At 41.6% G+C, this 20,074-nt stretch overlaps 1 protein-coding gene across 2 annotated transcripts in view; it reads left to right on the top strand.

The window, feature by feature from the left end:
- F13A1 (coagulation factor XIII A chain) overlaps positions 1 to 20,074 on the top strand; it is a 245,345-nt gene that overhangs the window by 107,751 nt on the left and 117,520 nt on the right. For both annotated transcript variants that reach the window (XM_019419828.2, XM_019419830.2), the window contains 3 exons: positions 8,686 to 8,789; positions 10,168 to 10,256; positions 19,280 to 19,433. In XM_019419828.2, the coding sequence (XP_019275373.1) occupies positions 8,686 to 8,789; positions 10,168 to 10,256; positions 19,280 to 19,433 (347 nt within the window). The remainder of the gene's footprint in view (positions 1 to 8,685; positions 8,790 to 10,167; positions 10,257 to 19,279; positions 19,434 to 20,074) is intronic.

Here is a 20,074-nt window from a genome sequence, read left to right on the forward strand (position 1 = left end):
TGGAAAAGTTGGCTTTCATCATGTTTGTTAGTATTCTCATTGTTTTTGTGAAGGAGCACTTTCTTGGAAGTCCTTACTCTACCATTTTAGAAATGTTTCCTTAGAGCACATTTTTAACCACTACACAAGTGATTTCAAATTAGGAGTCTACCACACTCCTTCACAGTTTTACATTTTGTAGGAATATTTTAGTATCTAGTATCATCTTCCTGACACATACCTGTTGAAAGACGTGTTATTTTATGTATACCCTTTTATTTCTCTATTTATTTTGTACATTATAGGGCATTATATTGCTCTTTTAGAAATTGTGTGTAAAAAGCTATCTATGGTCTTAATTTCAGCATAATAAAGGAATGTTATAAAATATTTGCTTTAAAACTAGGAAGGGGCATTGTTTTTTGAAGGTTGAAAATCATTTCCGTAGACTTCCCTTTCCTATGATAGTCCTATAAGAGAATATCTTCAAAGAGGACCTGAAGTCCCCAATATACTCAACATCCACTTGAGAGAAAGCAAGGAGGGAGTTTGAGAAGTTAAAAAAATCAAAGGCTACTACAAATACATCTCAGAAAATTAAAATTCAAGAGAAAGTGAGAGCCATCTGATAAATCACATAGAAAGCACTAAGATATTTTCATTAATAAGAAAAATATCACGTTTTGGTTACTCATAAATTCTGCCTAAGAGAGTCATCATACATACCATTCAATATTTACCAGTTTTTACATAATTAAAAGCTAATAAAATATAGGGGCCTCTGGGTGGCTCAGTTGGTTAAGTGTCAGACTTCAGTTCAGGTTATGATCTCATGGTTTGTGAGTTTGAGCCCCACATCGGGCTCTGTGCTGACAGTTCAGAGCCTGGAGCCTGCTTCTGATTCTGTCTCTCCCTCTCTCTCTACCCCTGCCCAGCTCATGCTCTGTCTCTCTCTGTCTGTAAACAATAAACATTAAAAAAAGAAGCTAATAAAATATACACCATGAAGTCTATACTGAATGTATTAATTTCTTTTGATGATTAATAAGACCTCTAGAAAACCTTGTATAAATAAGAGCTATCAACCTTAGAATTTTATATTCATAAAGAGCTTTATAATGCAAAATGATAATTGTGGTACCTATTGAGACTGTTGGCTGTATTTTTTTTAAATCCCTTCAATGATTATGGATAAACTTAGGCAGGATTTATTATAGGCATTTTTTATACATTAGAGTTATCCAAAACAAATCTTCTCAAAATCCAATTTTTTCTTCATTTTCAGATGGGATATCAATTCCTAATTTTCTATGCCAGAGAGAGTAGTAAAGGTGGACAGGGCCTTATGTTCAAATTGAATCCAGCACAGGGAACCCAGAAGAGTTACAGAGAGCCTTCTGCTAAGAAGTAATGGCAAATGCGGGTCATATGGACAGATGACATCTACTTCCTGAGCATTTTAAGAGTTGTTTGTTTTGTTTTTGCTTTGTTTTTGCCAAATTTAGTTTTATTCTCTATCTTACCCTTTTTCTGGGGCCACAATGAGAAAAGTAAAACAGATAATCAAAACAGGGGAAGGTATCAGGGCACCTGGGTTACTCAGTCATTTGAGCATCAGCTCAGGTCATGATCTTGCATTTTGAGAGTTCAAGCCCCTCATTGGGCTCTGCTCTGGCAGTGAAGCCTGCTTGGGATCCTCTCTTTCCCTCTGTCTCTACCACTCCTATGTTTGTGTGCTTTAAATAAATAAATAAATAAATAAATAAATAAATAAATAACTTTTTTAAAAAAAGAGAGAGGTGCCCAGGAGGCTCAGTTGGTTAAGTGCCCGACTTTGGCTCAGATCACGATCTTGTGGTTATTGAGCTCAAGCCCCACTTCGGGCTCTGTGCTGACAGCTCAGAGCCCAGAACCTGCTTCAGATTCTGTTATCTCCCTCTCTCTCTCTGCCCCTCCCCCACTCGTGCTCTGTGTCTCTCTCTCTGTCAAAAATAAATAAACACTAAAAAAAAAGAGGGGAAACTATCAAAAGAAGAGAAAAAAAGAAATCTATGTGATCATCCCCCAAATTTTAAAAAAATTATTATTAATAAAGCTGCTATAAAATGCTCTCAATAAACATGCAAGAAACCAGTACCTGGAAGCTTAAGAAGGGAGTGGAAAGGCTAAGGACTAAGGAAAGACACACTCCCAGAAAACTTCATAAATGGAAACAAACTTCTTAGGTACTATGGTACAGTATACCCAATTGAATACATCTGAGCTGGCATTTATCCTATACATACTGCTAGGAACATACAGTATTTAGGCTGAGTGTCCTTTCTGATTGGTTGCAGCTTCCAGTTGATTCATGTCTGTTTCTGAGCAGTTATTAATTATTCTGAGCATCACCTCTTCTATAAATGCACCTCATAGCTTCATTTTGGGAGTTACAGATCATTCCCAAGCCCACCCCCCATCTTCAACCCCCCTCTAATGGCATCTCTCATGCTACATCAGACTGTGCTTAAACTACTTTCTCATCGGAGGACCCCTCCAATGCAAAGGACATGCAAAACAAATACCTTCATTACTTCTCTTTTTTCTTGGTGGGCAGGTGGTTTCTTTGGGGAGATGGGGGGGTGACACTAGCCGGGTCTCCCCCTGATTGGACCTCTGAATTTGAATGACAACCCCAGCAAGATTTTAAATGTCCCTTCCTGGTTTTAGTATTTCAACAGCCCCTAACTATGAACAGCTGCATTCTAAAGTAGGGTAGTGCTCCCAGCTCCCAGCTCCCAGCACCATAAAAGATTCTTCCAGCATGCCTCCCTTTCTCTGAATAATTCCTTTTTGTTGTCTTGCTTCATTACCTTTCCTAGCTGACAAGTTTTTTCTTGGTCCAAGCTTTCATTTCCTCTTTGGAATGTCTTGTTAAACAAGCCTCAGAACCCACCAACTTGTCCCTACTTCTTTCAACAATTCCCACCCCACCCCATGCCTACCGCCATTGGAATGGCCAGATCTAAACAATTTCAGGGTGTGCTGTCATTTCTGTCACCAATCTCATTGCCTGGATTAAGAGTATAACAAATGAGCCAGGGAAGTGGGGCTGTGCCCATCTGCTACAAATACACAATTTGCAAGATAGATAAGTATCTGTCTTCCACCCCCTGTCATTTTTAAAATAAAAGAATTCAAATATTTGGTTTACACTTGAAGTTGGTCCAACACATCTCCTCTAGGGCTTTCTCTCGATCCTATTTGTACCTTCCCTTGAACCATAATAAAGCTGCAAAAACAGGGTTACAAGCCCACAGCTCTTTCTTCCCTTTTAGTGAAAACTTCCTGGACAGATTGTAAATGAGATGACCCTGTGGAGTGTTTAAGCAGTTAGCCAAGTTAAAGGCGGTAAAGGTCTCCTTGTTAAATTATCCACTTCATTGTCTTTGAACATCTAGAACACAGAGCCCCAAAGCCCATCTAGATCTCAGCTGTGTTCTCTATGTCTTCAACATCCCATGGGCTCTAGCAACTGTAGATATGACCTGAGCCAGTGGTTAGAACCAGAGCAAATTTTGAACTGTGCACTTACATTTTTTTTTTTTTTGGAGGGGGGAAGGGGGTACTAGTGCATGTTTATTATAAAAATTTCAAACATTGCTGAAAAAATCATACAGAAGTCAGTCATCCATATTCTAACTGCCCAGAAAATTTCCAGTATCTCCTTAAGTATCCTTTGATATGTCTCTTTGCATATCATATTCATTTTTTTATTGCTGCATGACAAATTACAAAAAACTTAGCAGTCTAAAACAACACAAGTTTATTTTCAGTTTCTCTGGGTCAGGAGTTTGGGCCAGGTTAACTGGGTCCTCTGCTCAAGGTCCCAAGTAATGGCAATCAAAGCATAAGCTCGGGCCGTGGTCCCATGTGATATTCCGGGCTCTCTTTGAAGCCCTTTTAGTTTCTTGTAAAGATTCAGTTCCTTGCAGCTGTAGAACTCATGGAAGCTTCCATCTTTTACAAGGCTAGTAGGAGAATGTCTCTGCTGCTTCAGGTCTCCACCTTGCTCTGTCCCTGACCTCTACACCCAGATTTAAAGAGTTTACCTGATTAGGTCAGGCCCACCCTGATATCTCCCTTTTAATTAACTCAGAGTGAACAGATTAATTACCTTAATTACATATGCAAAATCCTCTTTGCCACATAAAGTAACATAATCACAGGCATGATACACCATTCTATTCATAGATTTCACCCACATTCAAGGGGAAGAAATTATACAAGAGTGAAGGTCATTTAAAATTCTGCCTTCCACGCATATCTACATGTACAATGAACACATACACTGTGTGTGTTCTGGAGTATGATTTTTAACATTTAATATGCCATAAGTATCTATCCTGCCTAATAAATGTAGATCTGCATTTCTGTGGCTGAATAAATTCTGTTTCATATTTCAAAACAATCACATATTGGATAGTTAGGCTGTTTCTGATTTTTCTTCTTGCAAATTACACAAGGATGAACATTCAGATATATTTGTCTTTGCACCTATGCAAAGATTATTTGGTGCATATAAATTCCAAGGAAAGGGGTTTACTGAAGGGATAAACTAAACCAATGCTATGACAGTCCCTCCGAAGGTCCCTCAGCAATGCATGATGCTATTTTTCCAGTGAGGATCTGCCTTTGGTGAAGATTCTGTGGGTCCTTTGTACCAATTCTGCTGAGTTATTAGCATCCTTGAAAGAAGTTCTAGAAATCACTAGCTGTCACTGCAGGAAACAGACAAAAAGTAACATAAAGCACTTGTCACTTGTCACCCCCATCGTTATTCTCCCTCAAAAAAGTTATTTTCAACTTGATTAAATAGCTCTCAATGAAATGAGGGCTTTATTTTAATTTCCACACCACTTCTTTAGAAACCAGCAACAAGAAAACTAGATCACTTTGAAGGTTTATAATTTTCTTTTACCTTTAAAGTGACACTGTGCATTCTGATTGTAGAGTGAGAAGTCAGGTTTCAAATGAAGCCTCTGAGAAAAATATAAAACCGTGAATCTTAATAGCTAACAAACAAACAAGAGTTTAATTACACCTGCCTTGGAGATGTCCTACACTTACTAAAGGTTGTCCTTGCTTTTCAACCAAGCAATTCCTAAGGGCTAGCTTTAGTGCTGGGAATGTGACGGTGAACCAGACAGAACCCCAGAAGTGAATCACTCATGTTACGAATGCATAATGAAATTACAAGATGAAAACAGAAAGACCATGACAGATCTAGATAAAAAAACTTTAAAATAACCTTTCAGGAAGCATATGTATTTCCCAACCTGCAGAGCAAGGAAATGGAATTCAGAAATGTCTGTAAATATTAGTCCCTTTCACGGTGGACCTTGAAATCAAAGACAAGCATGTGTAACCAGAAATACTTAACATCCAGCCCAAAGTGAACTCTCATGGCATGAGTTCTCCCTGGCTATTCTTCAGCAGAGAGAATGGCATGATTTAAAAAAAGCCCCATGGCTTCGGAGGTAGCACCCTCCCACTCTGTTCATGGCCGGCCTGAGAGCACAGCCATTGGCTTACCACCCACTGTCTAAGGCCCAGCCCCAACCTCAGTTCCTTATCTGAGATCTGAAACTCAAAGCATGTTTATCTTGTTCAAGGCTAACCTGGCTCAGGGTATTTGAATTTAAATAAGGAGATTCTGGCATCTATTAATCTAGGGTAGTGGTGTAACAGTGGAATCTTAGCAAGAGCCAGGATTGCTAAACACAGATTGCCCACACGGATTGTGTAGGAAGCAGGACTATGTCCATTTGGGATTTTGCAAATGTTTCATTGCTGTTTCACTGGATCTCTCTGCCTAATGATGCACTTTCACTGTTCTGAAGGGAGGTGAGCAGTCGTGTTTAAGCTCACAGTGACCTTCCTTCCAGCTTTAGTGCAAAGATGCAGGCTCTCAAGTGGGAACCAACCTCATGTGCCTGTCCAACACCTCCACACCTTGACCTTGACCTACATCTACATCTCCCTCCCCCTGCGGACAATGCCTCCACACCCATGCATGGTCTGGCTCTCCACCTCATCCTCCTGTGCTCTTTGTATTCCCATCTTTTATTCCATCTCCTATTCTCTGTTCCTGCTTCCTGTCCACTTGTTCCTCCTCTGTAGGCACAACAATCTCTTCTAATGTGAAAATCACCAAAACAATCCTCCCTGTGTTGCATTACCTTCTAGCCACTGCCCTATCTTCACAACCTAGATCACTCTGAGGGGAGAAACCTGTGCTCCCCGTGCTCCCCTCCTCTGGCTCTGTCCTCACTCTCCTCCACCAGCAGTGCAGACACCAATAACTTGTCCAATCCCGAGTGTCACTTGTGCACGGAAAAATGTCTCTAGGATTTCACTTCCTGGGTTTCTCATGGGCACCCGAGTTCATCACGTCCAAAATTGAACTTGTTACCCACCCAGTACACACACCCCAACACAAACCGTCTTCTCTTCCTCCTTCATTCAGTCTTGGTAAATGGAGCCAGCATACTCCCTGGAAACATGAAAGTCTTCCTTCCTTCATCCATCTCCCTCACCACCACAAGCCTGTCGGCAGTACCCGCCCATGGCTCCCTGCCCTCCCAAGGGATGGAGGCCACCTCAGCTCTGTCACCCATCCTGCCACCCCACCCACCTTCCACAAAGACAGATCTGCAAATTTAACTTGCCCAAGAATAGAGCTCAATTATTTGATTTGTGATAAAAGGATCTCACAGTCTCATCCTCCCCTATGGCATAGCTCATGGTTTAAGAGCATGGGCCCCAGAGCTCCACAGCTAACCAGCTGTGTGACCTCAGGTAAGATTCTTAACCTCTCTGTGTTCCCGTTTTCTCCCATGCACACTGGAGTTAAGAATAATAGTACCTTTCTAATAGGGTATGGGAACATCAGATGTACCAATGAACATAAAAGTTTGACAACAGTGCCTGGCACACAGTGAGTGCTATGCTATTTGTCAGTTTTGTGACTTCCTGCCCATGCTTGCCTCCCACCCCTCCTTCCCCCATGCACACAGAGATGGGAGCATGGCGCCCTCATGCCGCAACAAACAGTGTGCAGTCCCCCAGACTTGCCATGTGGGCTATTTCATGCCTCCACAATTTTGTTCTTTCATCTCTTGACTTTCTAAACTCCCACATTTTTCAGGACTTAGCTCAAATATCACTCCTGCTGTGAAGCTTTTCTTCACACCCTGAGAGTTGCCCCACTGAGACCTCAGTGCATCCCAAACCAATTTCCACTGTAGCTAAAACCACTGCTACTAATTATTTTTAAAAGTCTGAGACTTAACTATTTTGGGGCACTTATTGCATTCCAGGCATTTATATGCATTATCTTGTTTAAGCCTCACAGAAAATTGGTTTACCTATTTGTCACTCATCCTGGATCATGAGGGTCTTTATGGGCAAGAACCTATGTGTTGGTCATTGACACATCCCCAGCACCTAGTCTGGTACATAAAGGGCACATTGTTAAATCAATAACTCTGACTTGAGCCAATCAAAGATGAGCCGAACTCAGGGATGGGAACATGTCCGAATTCCTGACATTGAAGGACATTTAGGCAAAGGATAACTGTAGTTGGATTTGAAATTCAACAGTGCTATAAACAAAGACTGCAAGAACTACCTCACCCCGTTAAATTGTTATTACTATATGAATATTTTCTATAGCACGGACGGGTTAACGTGCTCTCATTTTTTTCTATACTGTCATATAATTTCAGGTCTTTCCAAGGACATAACAATATAATTCGTGATACCATTTTATTCCATGGTTTTGTCTTAAGGGTCACATGCGAAGTTCTGAAAAGTTTTGCATGACCCTCAGCTCGTAGACTGACCACCTTTGATAAAGGGTAAAGAGATACTTGTTCTGACATCTTTTTATTCTTGTTGGACACCAAATGGAAATTTACCACAAATTTGAGACAATTATAATCAGGAGTTAATGTTATAGTTTCTATGGCAATGGCCTAAGCCCATAAACACAAGCATTTTATTGCTTAATTGTTACAGGAAATATGCTTTTTATAAATCTAATATGCATAAATATAAATATAAAAGAAATTCAAACGTATATGTATTTCTATTTCAATTAACTTTTCTTTTCTACCCGTTTAGCACATAGTGCTTTCTGTTTCATTAAAGCAGAGAGTGGTTAAGATCAAAACTGTTTAGGGTGCCTGGATGGCTCAGGCTGTTAAGTATTAGACTCTTGATTTCAGCTCAGGTCATGATCTCATGGTTCATGAGATCGAGCCCTGTGTCAGGCTCTGTGCTATCAACACAGAGCCTGCTTTGGATTCTGTGTGTGTCTCTCTCTCTGTCCCTCCCCCATGCATGCATGCTCTCTTTCACCCTCTCTCTCTCTCTTTCTCTCTCTCTCCCAAAAATAAACATTAAAAAAAACCTGTTTAATGCTCTGGGTGGTCTTGAAACTGATATTAGAGGGAAAGAGCCATGTTCAGATACCTGGTGCCCTCCCATGGTGCCAATGGAATGCATCTTCCCAGCAAACTCAAGGCCAGAATATCTCTCGGAGTCTTCAATTTGGTTTAAGCCATTCCAGCAATTTGTATATAGCATATTTGCAGGAGTTTTGGTCAACTTTTTATTGAATGGGATGGGAAGTTTAATCTCACCAGAGTGGTGTTTTCTCAGGAACTACCACTGCTGGAATGAAGCCTGGATGAAAAGGTCTGATCTTCCTGTTGGATTTGGAGGTTGGCAAGTCGTCGACAGCACCCCCCAGGAAAACAGTGATGGTAAAACTGCATCTTCCCTCAGGGAACTTCTTTCACTGCCATCTTTATTTTGCTGTTAGGATTGCTTTTGATGTGTGGGAAACACTCCCTTTGGGAACCAACATCAAAAGTGTGCTTCCTGGGCACATGTACAGTATTAGCTGCCTGTCAATCAGGTTTAATTTCCTTTCAATGGCTGGCTTTCCCCTGATTATTCTATAACTGGTAAAAAAAAAATTTTTAAAAAGCACAAAACTTAACATATATAATTCATCTACTCTTGCTTTGATAAGCAGTTTTGAAGACAAGAGAAAAAAATATATCTGTGTAAGCATTTTTGCTAGGCTCTAAAATATACCTCAGCCCTCTGTGATATACAGTTATAAGATATAAGGCAGTAGAGAAAATAAGGAACTCAAAAAATAGTTACAGATCATCCTTTAAATTGTTGTTTTCCCAGAACCTGATTTCTTTTTATGTTGTTTGATTTCTTCCAAAACTTAAGTATGTATTTGTCATCTAACTTACAGGCTATGCTAAGCAATGAGCGGCAGCTGTGACCTCCCCCAGACTTTTATAAAATCACATCATAAGCCTCCATTTCTCTTTAATATGATGATAAACATCAGTGGCCTGGGGACATTATGTTTACTTCCTCAGGTGTTGATATGAGATATTGACGTATGTATATATACATATATATCCATAAACATTCATTACTTATTCATAAGAGTCTCTTATGCTTTATTTATGCTGGATTTTGAGGAAGAATGTTCAACACTTTCTGGTGTTCTGGATCATATATCATGAGGAGACATCAGAGATGACTAATGGCAGTTAATTTCTTATTAACTAGAGTTAGCTGGTTAAAATAAGGAACTTTATCAAAGTATTCATATACCTACTAACTTCCTGAATGCATGTTGGGCATTGATCAACATGTGTGGTTAATGTCCAAATTTCCCTATTTAACACTTGACATATGTCCATAATGTCCAAAACCAAAAACCAAGAATCAAAACAAATAACAACACAACCACTAGGGACACATTACCCTTTCCAACATTCCAAACACCAGTTGGTTGTAAAAGGATCAAGCCTATGTAGGCAAACAGCTCGGTACAAACACACTTGAGTATGTGTTGTAGGTGGAAGAACAGACACAGAAATAGTGATGCCCTGTATGCTTCTCATGGCTTCAAATTTTTTTTTTGAGGAGGCATTTCCAACAAAGCCATCTTGATTACACATGTTGGTCATTTGCCCTCTCTGACCATGGGAAGCATTTGGGCTAATTCAGCAATGAAGTTGGGAACACTTGCCTCTACAGAGCCTGTATCTGTGTCTGGACAGAATTGAAGATGACAAACTCATACTTCCCTTCCTCTGTGTGATGCAGGGATGTATCGGTGTGGTCCAGCCTCTGTTCAAGCCATTAAGCATGGTCATATTTGCTTCCAGTTTGATGCACCCTTTGTTTTTGCAGAGGTAAGTGAAAAACTGTAGAAAAGTGCTTTCTTCCCCAACCTGTTAACACTTGAAAAATAATACACCAGGTTGTTACTTCTAAATTTCTCAGGTACATGGCATGTGTTTCATGTCTACAAAGTTAACTAGACATCATTCCAACCTCTAGGCTCTTAAATTAAAATGCAGTTGTTACTTCACTTTTTTCTTTCTTTGATATTCTAGGATTTTCTCCTTGAAAAGCAATTGCGTTACTAACCTTACCTTAGTTTTTCATGCCCATGAAATAGGTATCAACTGCTCCTAAGAAATTAAGTGGCTAAGTGAATCTTTCAGCTAAAGATTGGTAGAGACAGTCCATGAATTGAAATTTCAGAGCATACTGCTTCACTCCCAGACTAACCTAGCTATTCATGTAAAAACAAAATCAAATGCACGCCAGACATGGTGTTAGTCTGGGAACTGCAACCCATTTTCTGCCACTCCAGGCCATCCTCCGTCCACAGGGAGGGAGAGCCAAGTTGCTGGAATATGGAGGGGAGGGAAAGGCAGCCTGGAGGCAGCACACTTAATGGGTTGATGGGGACACTTTGGTGAAGGGTCTGAAATTCTGGAAGATGTGGATGGGGACTAGAAGCAGATGAGGTGGTTGGAGATTACTCCAAGGAGATCTCTAAAATTCAAATTAGATATAAGAGGTGTTGGTAAAGGAGAAGGCTGGGAGGCTGCTGAGGGCAGGGAGTAGAGAGCAGAGAAACATGTGACAGGCTGAGAGGCAGGATTTGCCCAGAGTATAGTTTCACCAATAAACTCAGGGGAGTAATGTCTGTTGTATACTGAGTTCTTACTATGTAATCACTTTGCCTACCATTTGAGGCTCTTAGTCACCCTTTAAAGTTGGTATTATGGGAGCGCCTAGGTGGCTCAGTAGGTTAAGCATCCAATTCTTCATCTCCACTCAGGTCGTGATCTCACAGTTTGTAGTTCAAGCCTCTTATCGGGCTGTGTACTGACAGTGCAGAACCTGCTTGGGATTCTCTCCCTCCCTCTCTCTCTGCCCCTTCCCTGCTTACTCTCTCTCAAAATAAATACATAAACATTTAAGTAAAATAAAATAAAATCAGTATTATGATTCTTCCCATTTTACAGAAAAGAAAATTGAGGCAGAGTGGTTAAGTAACCTTTCTACATTCATTGAACTAATGAATAATAATGCTAAGATCTAAAACCAGGCAGGTACTTATGCTCATGCCAGTAACCATCACACTCTATTACTACTCAGGAATGAATAAATACCTGTTATAAATATGTGGCAGGCACTGTCCTGTGGGGAATTCAGAAGCCTCTTCCCTTAAGAATATAGATTCTTGATGGGAGGTGACAGTACACAAGGCACATCAAAAGTTAAATAACAGTAATACGAGAGACGGTGGAACTAATTGTCAGATAAGCAATGTAGGTGATAAATGATCTATATTTAATACATGCAGATTTGTTAGTTGAGAAATATGGGTCAGGAACTGAGTAGGACAGTAAAGGCCATAAGACATGGTCCAGGGAGGGAGGGTGATATGAGGGCAGACAATAATGACACCTGTGTGATAGCCACAGTGGATGAGCAGAGCATTGTGGGAACACACGGAGGCCAAGGGGGTAAGAAAGATGACGGAGGAAGGAAAGAATTTTAGGCAGAGGGGACAAATTGAGCATCAGGATGGTGTGTATGGGAAATTACAAGCTGTGCAGACTCACAAAAAGTGATGCATCAGGGGTGTCAAAGATGAAGGCAGAAGGAACTGGAAGTGGGGACTTTATATCCTCAGAAATGGTTACTCCCCTCCACCACAGGGGAGAGACATAAGCCCGAAGGAGCCTGGACTTGAAGGTGGTGCCTCGGAGGGGTGGGGGAAGGGGAGCTGGGAGGCTGTGCTTTCTCCATTCCCACCTGAGAAGGCAGGGGCCTGAACCCCCCCAAATGACAACAGCAGAGCAGGGAAAGTGGAGGCAGCATCCAGAAATGTTTAGGAAGTAAACATTTAGGAAGTAAACATTAGGAAGTGTGAATATTTAGACAACAAGATCGGGCATTTGAAATACGCAAAGGGAACAGTATTTCTTCCACGGAAACTACCATTGCAGTTGCTAGAAGCCTGGGGGAAACAGGCAGACCATATTTAGAATTTCATCCCCTCGATTTCACTTTGGGATTTGAAGATTTCTCCCAACCTCCCCAGCCGCCAACTGATAATTTACGATGCTGGGAGAACCTCTTAATGGGAAATCACTCTAAAATTCACAAAGACTTGTTTTCATATTTTTATTGTGCTTTATTGCTGCAAAGAAGGAGACCTCTCTCCAAGAGTGCATTGCCTAATAGCTGTTAATGCAAACGCTTTTTGCTATTATTAAATATAGATTGGGGTGTTATGCGTGTCATCGGGATTCACAGATCATAATTACTCTTCTCTCAGCCACTGCAGACTTGTCTGACAGAGCATACAATTTGTTGCTTTGGCACGGGCTGAGCCCCAGGGCTGAGCCATTTATAAGAGACACTCAAGCTGTTCAAAGTGTGTGAGGAATATTTTCTCAAGGGTACCCAGAGTAAGACCGCATGGGGGGCATCGTATTTAACTTTAATGAGAGTGTCCGTGACTCAGGTTCATTCTACATCCTTCCTTCCCTTTTCCATCCGCTGGCTGCGGAAGCCTGCCTGTTGACACCCCAGGCGGTCGGCCGAGTTTGCCTTTTCTTGCCTCTCGCTTCGCTGACTTTCTTGGTCATTCCTTACTCACTTCCGGGCTGGATTAAACATCATGTTCGCTGACGTGTTTTGATCTTCTCAGAGCCATGGTCTCCTTCAGTGAAAGCAGAATCCAAAATAAGAAGTGAAGGGGAGCAGAGGATACAGGCTTCCAGTTTTAGAACAAACCACAGGGATGAAAGGCACAGCACAGGGAATGTAGTCAATGATGTTGTAATAGCGCTGTGTGGGACAGATGGGAGCTACACTTGTGAGCGCAGCATAGCGTATAGAGAAGTTGAATCACTGTGTTGTACACCTGAAACTTATGTAATATCATGTGTCAACTGTACTCAAATTGAAAAAAATAAAAAAAGAGGCATGTGCATGGGAAGCATTCCACCTCTGCCCCTTTCCCTCTCCTCCTCCATTGTAGAAATGTATTCTTCATGTGTCTGGATTTCTTCCAGGGCTTGATGCCATGCCCACTTCTCTGCCCTCCTCCCTTCTCATGCTCTGAGAAGGCCTCCATTTTAGAAGCCCATCTGCCTTTTCTCTCCCTCGCTCGTGGTGGCCTACAGCTTCTAAAGGGAGAGAGCAGAGCAGTCCTAAGTCCAGAGTCCCCTCCTGAGTTCCCATGTCCACTGAATGCTTGGGAGTTGCTGCTTCGCTTCTATCTTAGCTTCTTACTGTCTCTGTCCTCCCCTTCACACCATTCCATCCCAAACTTGCACATGCATGCACATTCCTGCACATGCACACTCCCCCTTCCCTCCCTGGCACTGAGCTGATGTTTGCAGCAATGACAGCTAGTCCCCCGGGGCCAGGATAACTGCTCCATTGCTCAGAAGCTACGTTGCATCTTCCCTTGCTCTTGGTCAGCAGTTCTCAACTCAAGGTTATTTCACTACCACTTGTTAGTCCATTCTTAGGGCTCCTATTTGATCTAAAATAATTTTTCTATTTATTCAACTACCATATATGATTTGGGAATCAGATTGGCTTCTCTTCTTAATCTTCCTCATGCATCTTGCTGGAAATACCTTCCAAAAACACCATGTGTCCACCCAGGTCTGTGATCCCCATTGTTACCCTTTGGGCTCGGTACAACACTGAGCTCTATGAACTTGACCCCTAGCCCACCTCCCTTCTGCTTTCTTACCCCTCTCCTGTCTATTCTCCATAAATCAGCCAGAACTGTCCTTTAAAATTGTAAATAAAACACATCACTCCCTTGCCCCCAACCTTCTAATGGATTTCCACCACTGTTATAATAAAATTTTGCATAATAAGTCTTTATAAGATTCTGTGTGATCTGGCCACTGGCTTTCCTGCCACCCCTATCCCTTCCTCATTTCCTTCCAGCCATCTTGACCTTGTTCTTCTGGCAACATGCAAACATACTCTTGTTTCTGAGTCTTTATATATACCGTTCCTTTTGCTAGCAAAGCCCTCCCCAGCCTCCACCACACTTTGCATGCCTGACCCCTTCCTGTATCCAGGTCTCTGCACAGGTCACCTTCTCAAAAAGGCCTTCACTCCCCCCACCCCAACCCCACCTAAAATCTCACTTCCTGCCCTTTTATCCTTCTATCCTGCCTTAGTATTATTCCTTCTCTCCCTTCTAGAATATAAGCTCCACGAACGTATCCTCATCACTGAAAGCAAGTTCTAGCACACTGTAGTCATGAATAAATACTTGTTGAATGAATGATGGATGGATGGATGGATGGATGGATGGTTGGGTCAGTGAACCAAGCCAGCAAGCTAACAAAATCTGATGCAGAGTACACTGCTGAGAACAGTCTCAGAGTGATAGGATCCAGATGGTGCCCTCAGGTGCTGGCAAGTCCTGGCGGGAGATGAGGCCCAGGGATGGGGCAGCAGAGAGCACACACAGGTGCCTGAACATGTAGCCGACCCCTACAGGCTGAAGGAATGGCAAGCACAGGGTAGACGGATGGCAATTGTGCCAGAAAGGCTTTCCAACCAAGCAGGTACCCAGTGCCTCCATATGCCCCTAGAGAGAGGAGCATCACTTTCTCTGCACAGCCTATTTTGTAGTTATCTCTACTTGAAAGTGAGTGAACAAAGCAAATTTTCCTGGACCCTGAGAAGAGTTTCCATCCTTATTGGTAAAAATTGTAGCTTCTGCCAGCAGTAGACATATGCTCACATTCCACGAGCACAAGCAGAAGTTTGTAGAGAGGGGACCCTTAGCCCACTGCCCCAGCCCACCTTTGCTGAGTCCCTGGGGCTCAGCACCTCAGCAGAGGCTGACTAGGAAGTGCCTGTGTGACAAGGAGGCAAAGGTGTGGTGTACTGAAACCAGCACTGGGTTTCACGGTGGGATGCCCACATTCTGCATAACCACATCCCTTCACATGTAGGGATAGGACTAGAAGGCCACTAAGACTCCTTTCCATTCAAAAGAAATTACCCTTAAACATAGGACTTTCTCTAGCAGTACTAATCTACCTTTCAGCCCTGCAAGAATGGGAATTTTAAAACCAAGCTCAGAGATATTGAGTAACTTGCCTAAAGTCATACAGTGTAGGTCCAATATTCTTTACAGCATCACCTGTATTTATAACAGTCTACCACAGACATGCAATTGGCCTTGGATGGGGGCCTATCACTGGTACTTTTTTTTAAGTTTATTTATTTATTTTGAGAGAGAGAGAGAGAGAGAGAGAGAGAGAAGGGGAGGAGCAGAGAGAGAGGGAGAAAAAGAAAATTCCAAGCAGGCTTTGCCCTGTCTGCTTGGAGCTATACTTGGAGCTCATGAACTGTGAGATCACGACCTGAGCCAAAACCAAAAGCTGGATGGTCAACTATCTGAGCCACTCAGGTGCCCTAGGTTATCACCAGTACTCTTTTAAGCACTCAGGGGCTCATATGCAGCCGAAATGGAGGACCATTACACTGGTGGCTGAAACCAAAAAGAAAGCTTGCTAATGTCAATTGGAAAGAATACTTTCCCTCCACACTCGCCCGACATACATATGCAATAGCCATTTCAAATGTGGGTTTCTCCTCTCCTCTCTCCACAAGGGACAGTACTGCTGGGCTGGCCTGAGATTTTAGCCCACATAAATTTCCTAAGCTCTATACTCCAGAGGAAACAATGAGTTAGCCACTTTCATATTTAGCCTTGTCTCACTGGAAAACTAAACTGTTGTAAGGGCTGTTATTAAGAGGATATTTATCAGCATTGTTGCTATAATTAGCAAGTGGAGGAGGGAGCTGTTTGGGCTTGTATGGTCTCCTCCAGAGGGAAAGCCAAAATTCTCAGGAAGCTCATTTAGTTTCCTTAACTCCCCCCACCCCCCGCCCCCCCCCGCCCGCCAAATGATAAATATTCCTTAGGTGTCTGCTCTGTCATTGCCTATTTTTGATTTCATATTTTGGCCTTTCATATTCTATGGCTGGTGCTGTGAAGCCATGGTTATTCTGCTAAAGAACAAGGCCACCATTTATCACCCCTCAGACATCTGAGGCCCATGGAACCACCTGAACCCCAGGCATGAAACCATCTCACCATCTCATGGCAGCACTCATGGTCTGGCAGGAGCATGTGGAAAAGGCAATACATGATGAAGGTCAGGGAATGGGTGAGCCCAGATTGAAGGTTAGGGAACAGGCTGTGGGCCAGCCCAGGATTTTCATTCTCTAGCAGGAACCAACTATGTGATTACACACACTTTGCTGACAGCTTCTTGACCCACTTAGCAGCCTCATCTGTAAAGTAGAGATAATAATATATATTATTATCAGATGTCTATGGTTGTGAGGTTTAAATTACATAATTTGTAAGTGTCCCTGAAACCTCATGGTTATTCAATAAATGATGGCAACTTGTTTTCTCCTTAGTAGAGGTCAGATTTCATGTAAATTCAGAGCATTTTGTGAGAAAGCAGCAAAAAGTTCTTCTTAACCTCAATTTGGAAAGTTAGGGTTCTATCATCAAGTTCCACATTACCTAATAAGAACCATTATATTTTTACTCAGTTTTAAAGTTTATATGCCATGCTCACATAGATCCTATCTCACTAAAACGTTCTTATGAAATTGGCAGAACAAGTATAATTATTTTCATTTTATAGAAGCAGGAATGTAAGTTTCTAAAAGTATGCATTCCAGATCAGAACCCAAGGTCCTTGCAGCTGATCCAGTGTGTCTCTCAAATACCCTCAGATATCCTGGCAGTGGCCAATCTCTCTATCTGTCACAACCTTCCTCTCTCCATTCTGTTTTTTTCTTCTTTTTTTTTTTCTTTATTCTCTTTAGCTTTCTTGGGGTATGATTAATGTAAAAGATTGCACACATTTCACATATGCATCTTGATGAGTTCAGACATACCCATACACATGTGACACCCTTCCCACAATGAAGGAACTACACATGGCCATTCCCTCCCAAAATTTCCTTGTGTTCTTTTGTGAGTTTTGGTTGTTTGGCTATGAACACTTAACATGAGATCCTTTAGCTTGCTAATTCCTATGCATCTTCCAGCTTTCAACTTGGCTGTTACTTCCTAACCACGCCCACCCTGGCCCACCCCACTGCCCCAGGTGCTCCCATGGTATCTTAGACGTTCCCCCGCAAGGTACTTATTGTACCATATTGCTGGGGTGCTCAGGTCTGGTTGTCCAAGACAATATTTCAGAACTTCTTTTAAAAATAATAGATGTAGGATCACCTGGGTGGCTTAGTCAGTTGAGATTCTGGCTCTTGATTTTGACTCAGGTCATGATCCCAGGGTTGTGGGAGCATGGAGCCTGCTTAGGATTCTCTCTCGCTCTCTCTCTCTCTCTCCTCCTCCTCCTCCTCCTCCTCCTCCCCCTCCTCTGCTTGCTCTCTCTCTCCCTAAAATAAAATTTAAAAAATTAAATATAAAAAAATAATAGATTTAGGGTCCCACCCAAGACCTCCTTGATTGGGCATCTATTTTTTTAAAAGTTCCCCAGGTGATTCTAATGCACAGACTCTCCTTTATTAGAAAGTAAATCCTACAAGGGCAGTCAGTGACCAAATGTATTTTTTCCATCTTTAAGACTATAGCACTACAGTATTTGGGCAGTACTACTTATATATTAATTTATGATATTATTATTATTATTATTATTATTTATTGACTGTTTGATCCACTCCAGGCCCTATGATAAGTAATTTACAGACATCTTTTTAGTTAATTCTGGCAACCACCCTGAGGAAGGTGCTATTATCGCCCTATTTGAAAGAGTAGGAATCTGCAGCTCAGAAAGCATTTTGTGAACACATCAGGGACTGTTTTCAGCTGGAGCTTCTGACAGTGCACCATAGTTGGTATTTCCTACCCACTCCCGTGCTAGTAAATGGGATCCCAAGAAAGTGGTTGTAAAGAATATAAAAAGAGACACTGTGGGAATCAGCCTTCAGGCACAGCTTTAGACATTGTTTCTGAAAGGTAGAGTATAAGGCAGAATGTCAGAAGAGTTTGGGGGTCAGCCAGCATGGCCCCAAGATGCTGTTTCCAAACACCACAAATAACATGGTTTAGTTGCTGAACCACTAGAAAATTACCTGAATTTTTCCTGATGGCCTAAATTTTCTAATTTTTCAATTAAAATGCTTTTAGCTGCAAGTAACAGAATTAAAATGACTTAAACAAGAGGAATTTAACTATAATTTTTTCTCAGTCCTAAAAGAAGCAGTCCCAAGGTTGGCTCAGATATTTAACAGCACTGCTAAGCCCTCATGTGCTTCTTATCTTTCTACTTGGTCATCTTTGTATTGTTGGCGGTATTTCTCTTCACTGTCCCAGGGTGGCTACAGAAGCTCCAAGCATCATGTCGCTTCTTGTGAAAACATGCAAAAGCCAGAAGGAAAGGGCAAACTCTCTCCTTTATAATGGAGGAGAATCCTTCCCAGAAGCCACCCAGCAGACTTCCTCTTCTTCCTGGCAGTAGGTCACATAGCCACTGCTGGCTTAAAAGCAGTCTGGGAAAGCAAGTAACAGGCTTGGTGCTTTTGGCTCATTCTGAGGAGGTGGGATTCACCAGGAAGAAAAAGGGAAGAAAGAAATGGTTGATGCTTGAACAATCAATAGTCCAGATACTCTTAACTTATGACACCTGGTGGCTAATGGAAGCTAGACTGCCCTTGAGATTCATTTTAAAATGAGTCCAGCCCTGTGAATCCAATGTTATTGAAGAAAGGAACATGTCAACTGTAGGGATCCCAGATGACTACATCCCTGAGAGAGATTTTGGTGAAAGGACATTGAATGATGGCTAATGCTCTCCTCTCCTGTTTTTAGGTCAACAGTGATCTCATTTACATTACAGTCAAGAAAGATGGCACTCATGTGGTTGAAAACGTTGATACCACCCACATTGGGAAATTAATTGTGACCAAAGAAGTTGGAGGAGATGGCATAAGGGATATTACTGATACCTACAAATTCCAAGAAGGTAACTTACTGCCACTGAATGAAGATTTCTTTGCCCAAGCTTGTTTGGTACTTCCCCACTGTCACTATGAAATGTGTCCTGCAAAATGAACTATAAACTCTCATGAGGTAAACACACCACATCCACAATTTTCCTTGTAGTTCTCTTTGTTTGTTTGCTCTGAGCAAAATTCCCTTTCACATGGCCTGTGAAAATGATTTGGTTTAAAGTCATGTCTATTTTCATACAATATATAGAATGTATTCTTGCGCACAAAAACATGAAAGAATCTTAACTTCCAATAATAGAAAACATTGTCTAACTAGTATCATTTTAGTTCAATTACAGAAATTTAAACAACCATTCACATTTGTTTAGTACTTTATGAACTATTTTCACATACATTGTTCCACTGAATTATCACAAAAGTCCCTTGAGACAGATAATACAATATTAACAGGACAGTGTATTCTCACTAATTCAGGCCCATTAGGTTTCAGTTATAAAATAATGTTAATGTTAATAATAGTTATTGTGTAGATGGTTTCAAATGGAGCCGTTGAGTTCAAGTCCATTTCAATCAGTACCAGGTGCCTACTCTATGTCTGGAATTGGGTTTGGTGGCAGGGATCCCCATGGTGAGCAGGACCCAGTTTCCATTC

Source organism: Panthera pardus, unplaced genomic scaffold (genome assembly GCF_024362965.1).
Source record: "Panthera pardus isolate Hobbes unplaced genomic scaffold, ASM2436296v1 HiC_scaffold_17, whole genome shotgun sequence".
Classification (NCBI taxonomy): Eukaryota; Metazoa; Chordata; class Mammalia; order Carnivora; family Felidae; genus Panthera; species Panthera pardus.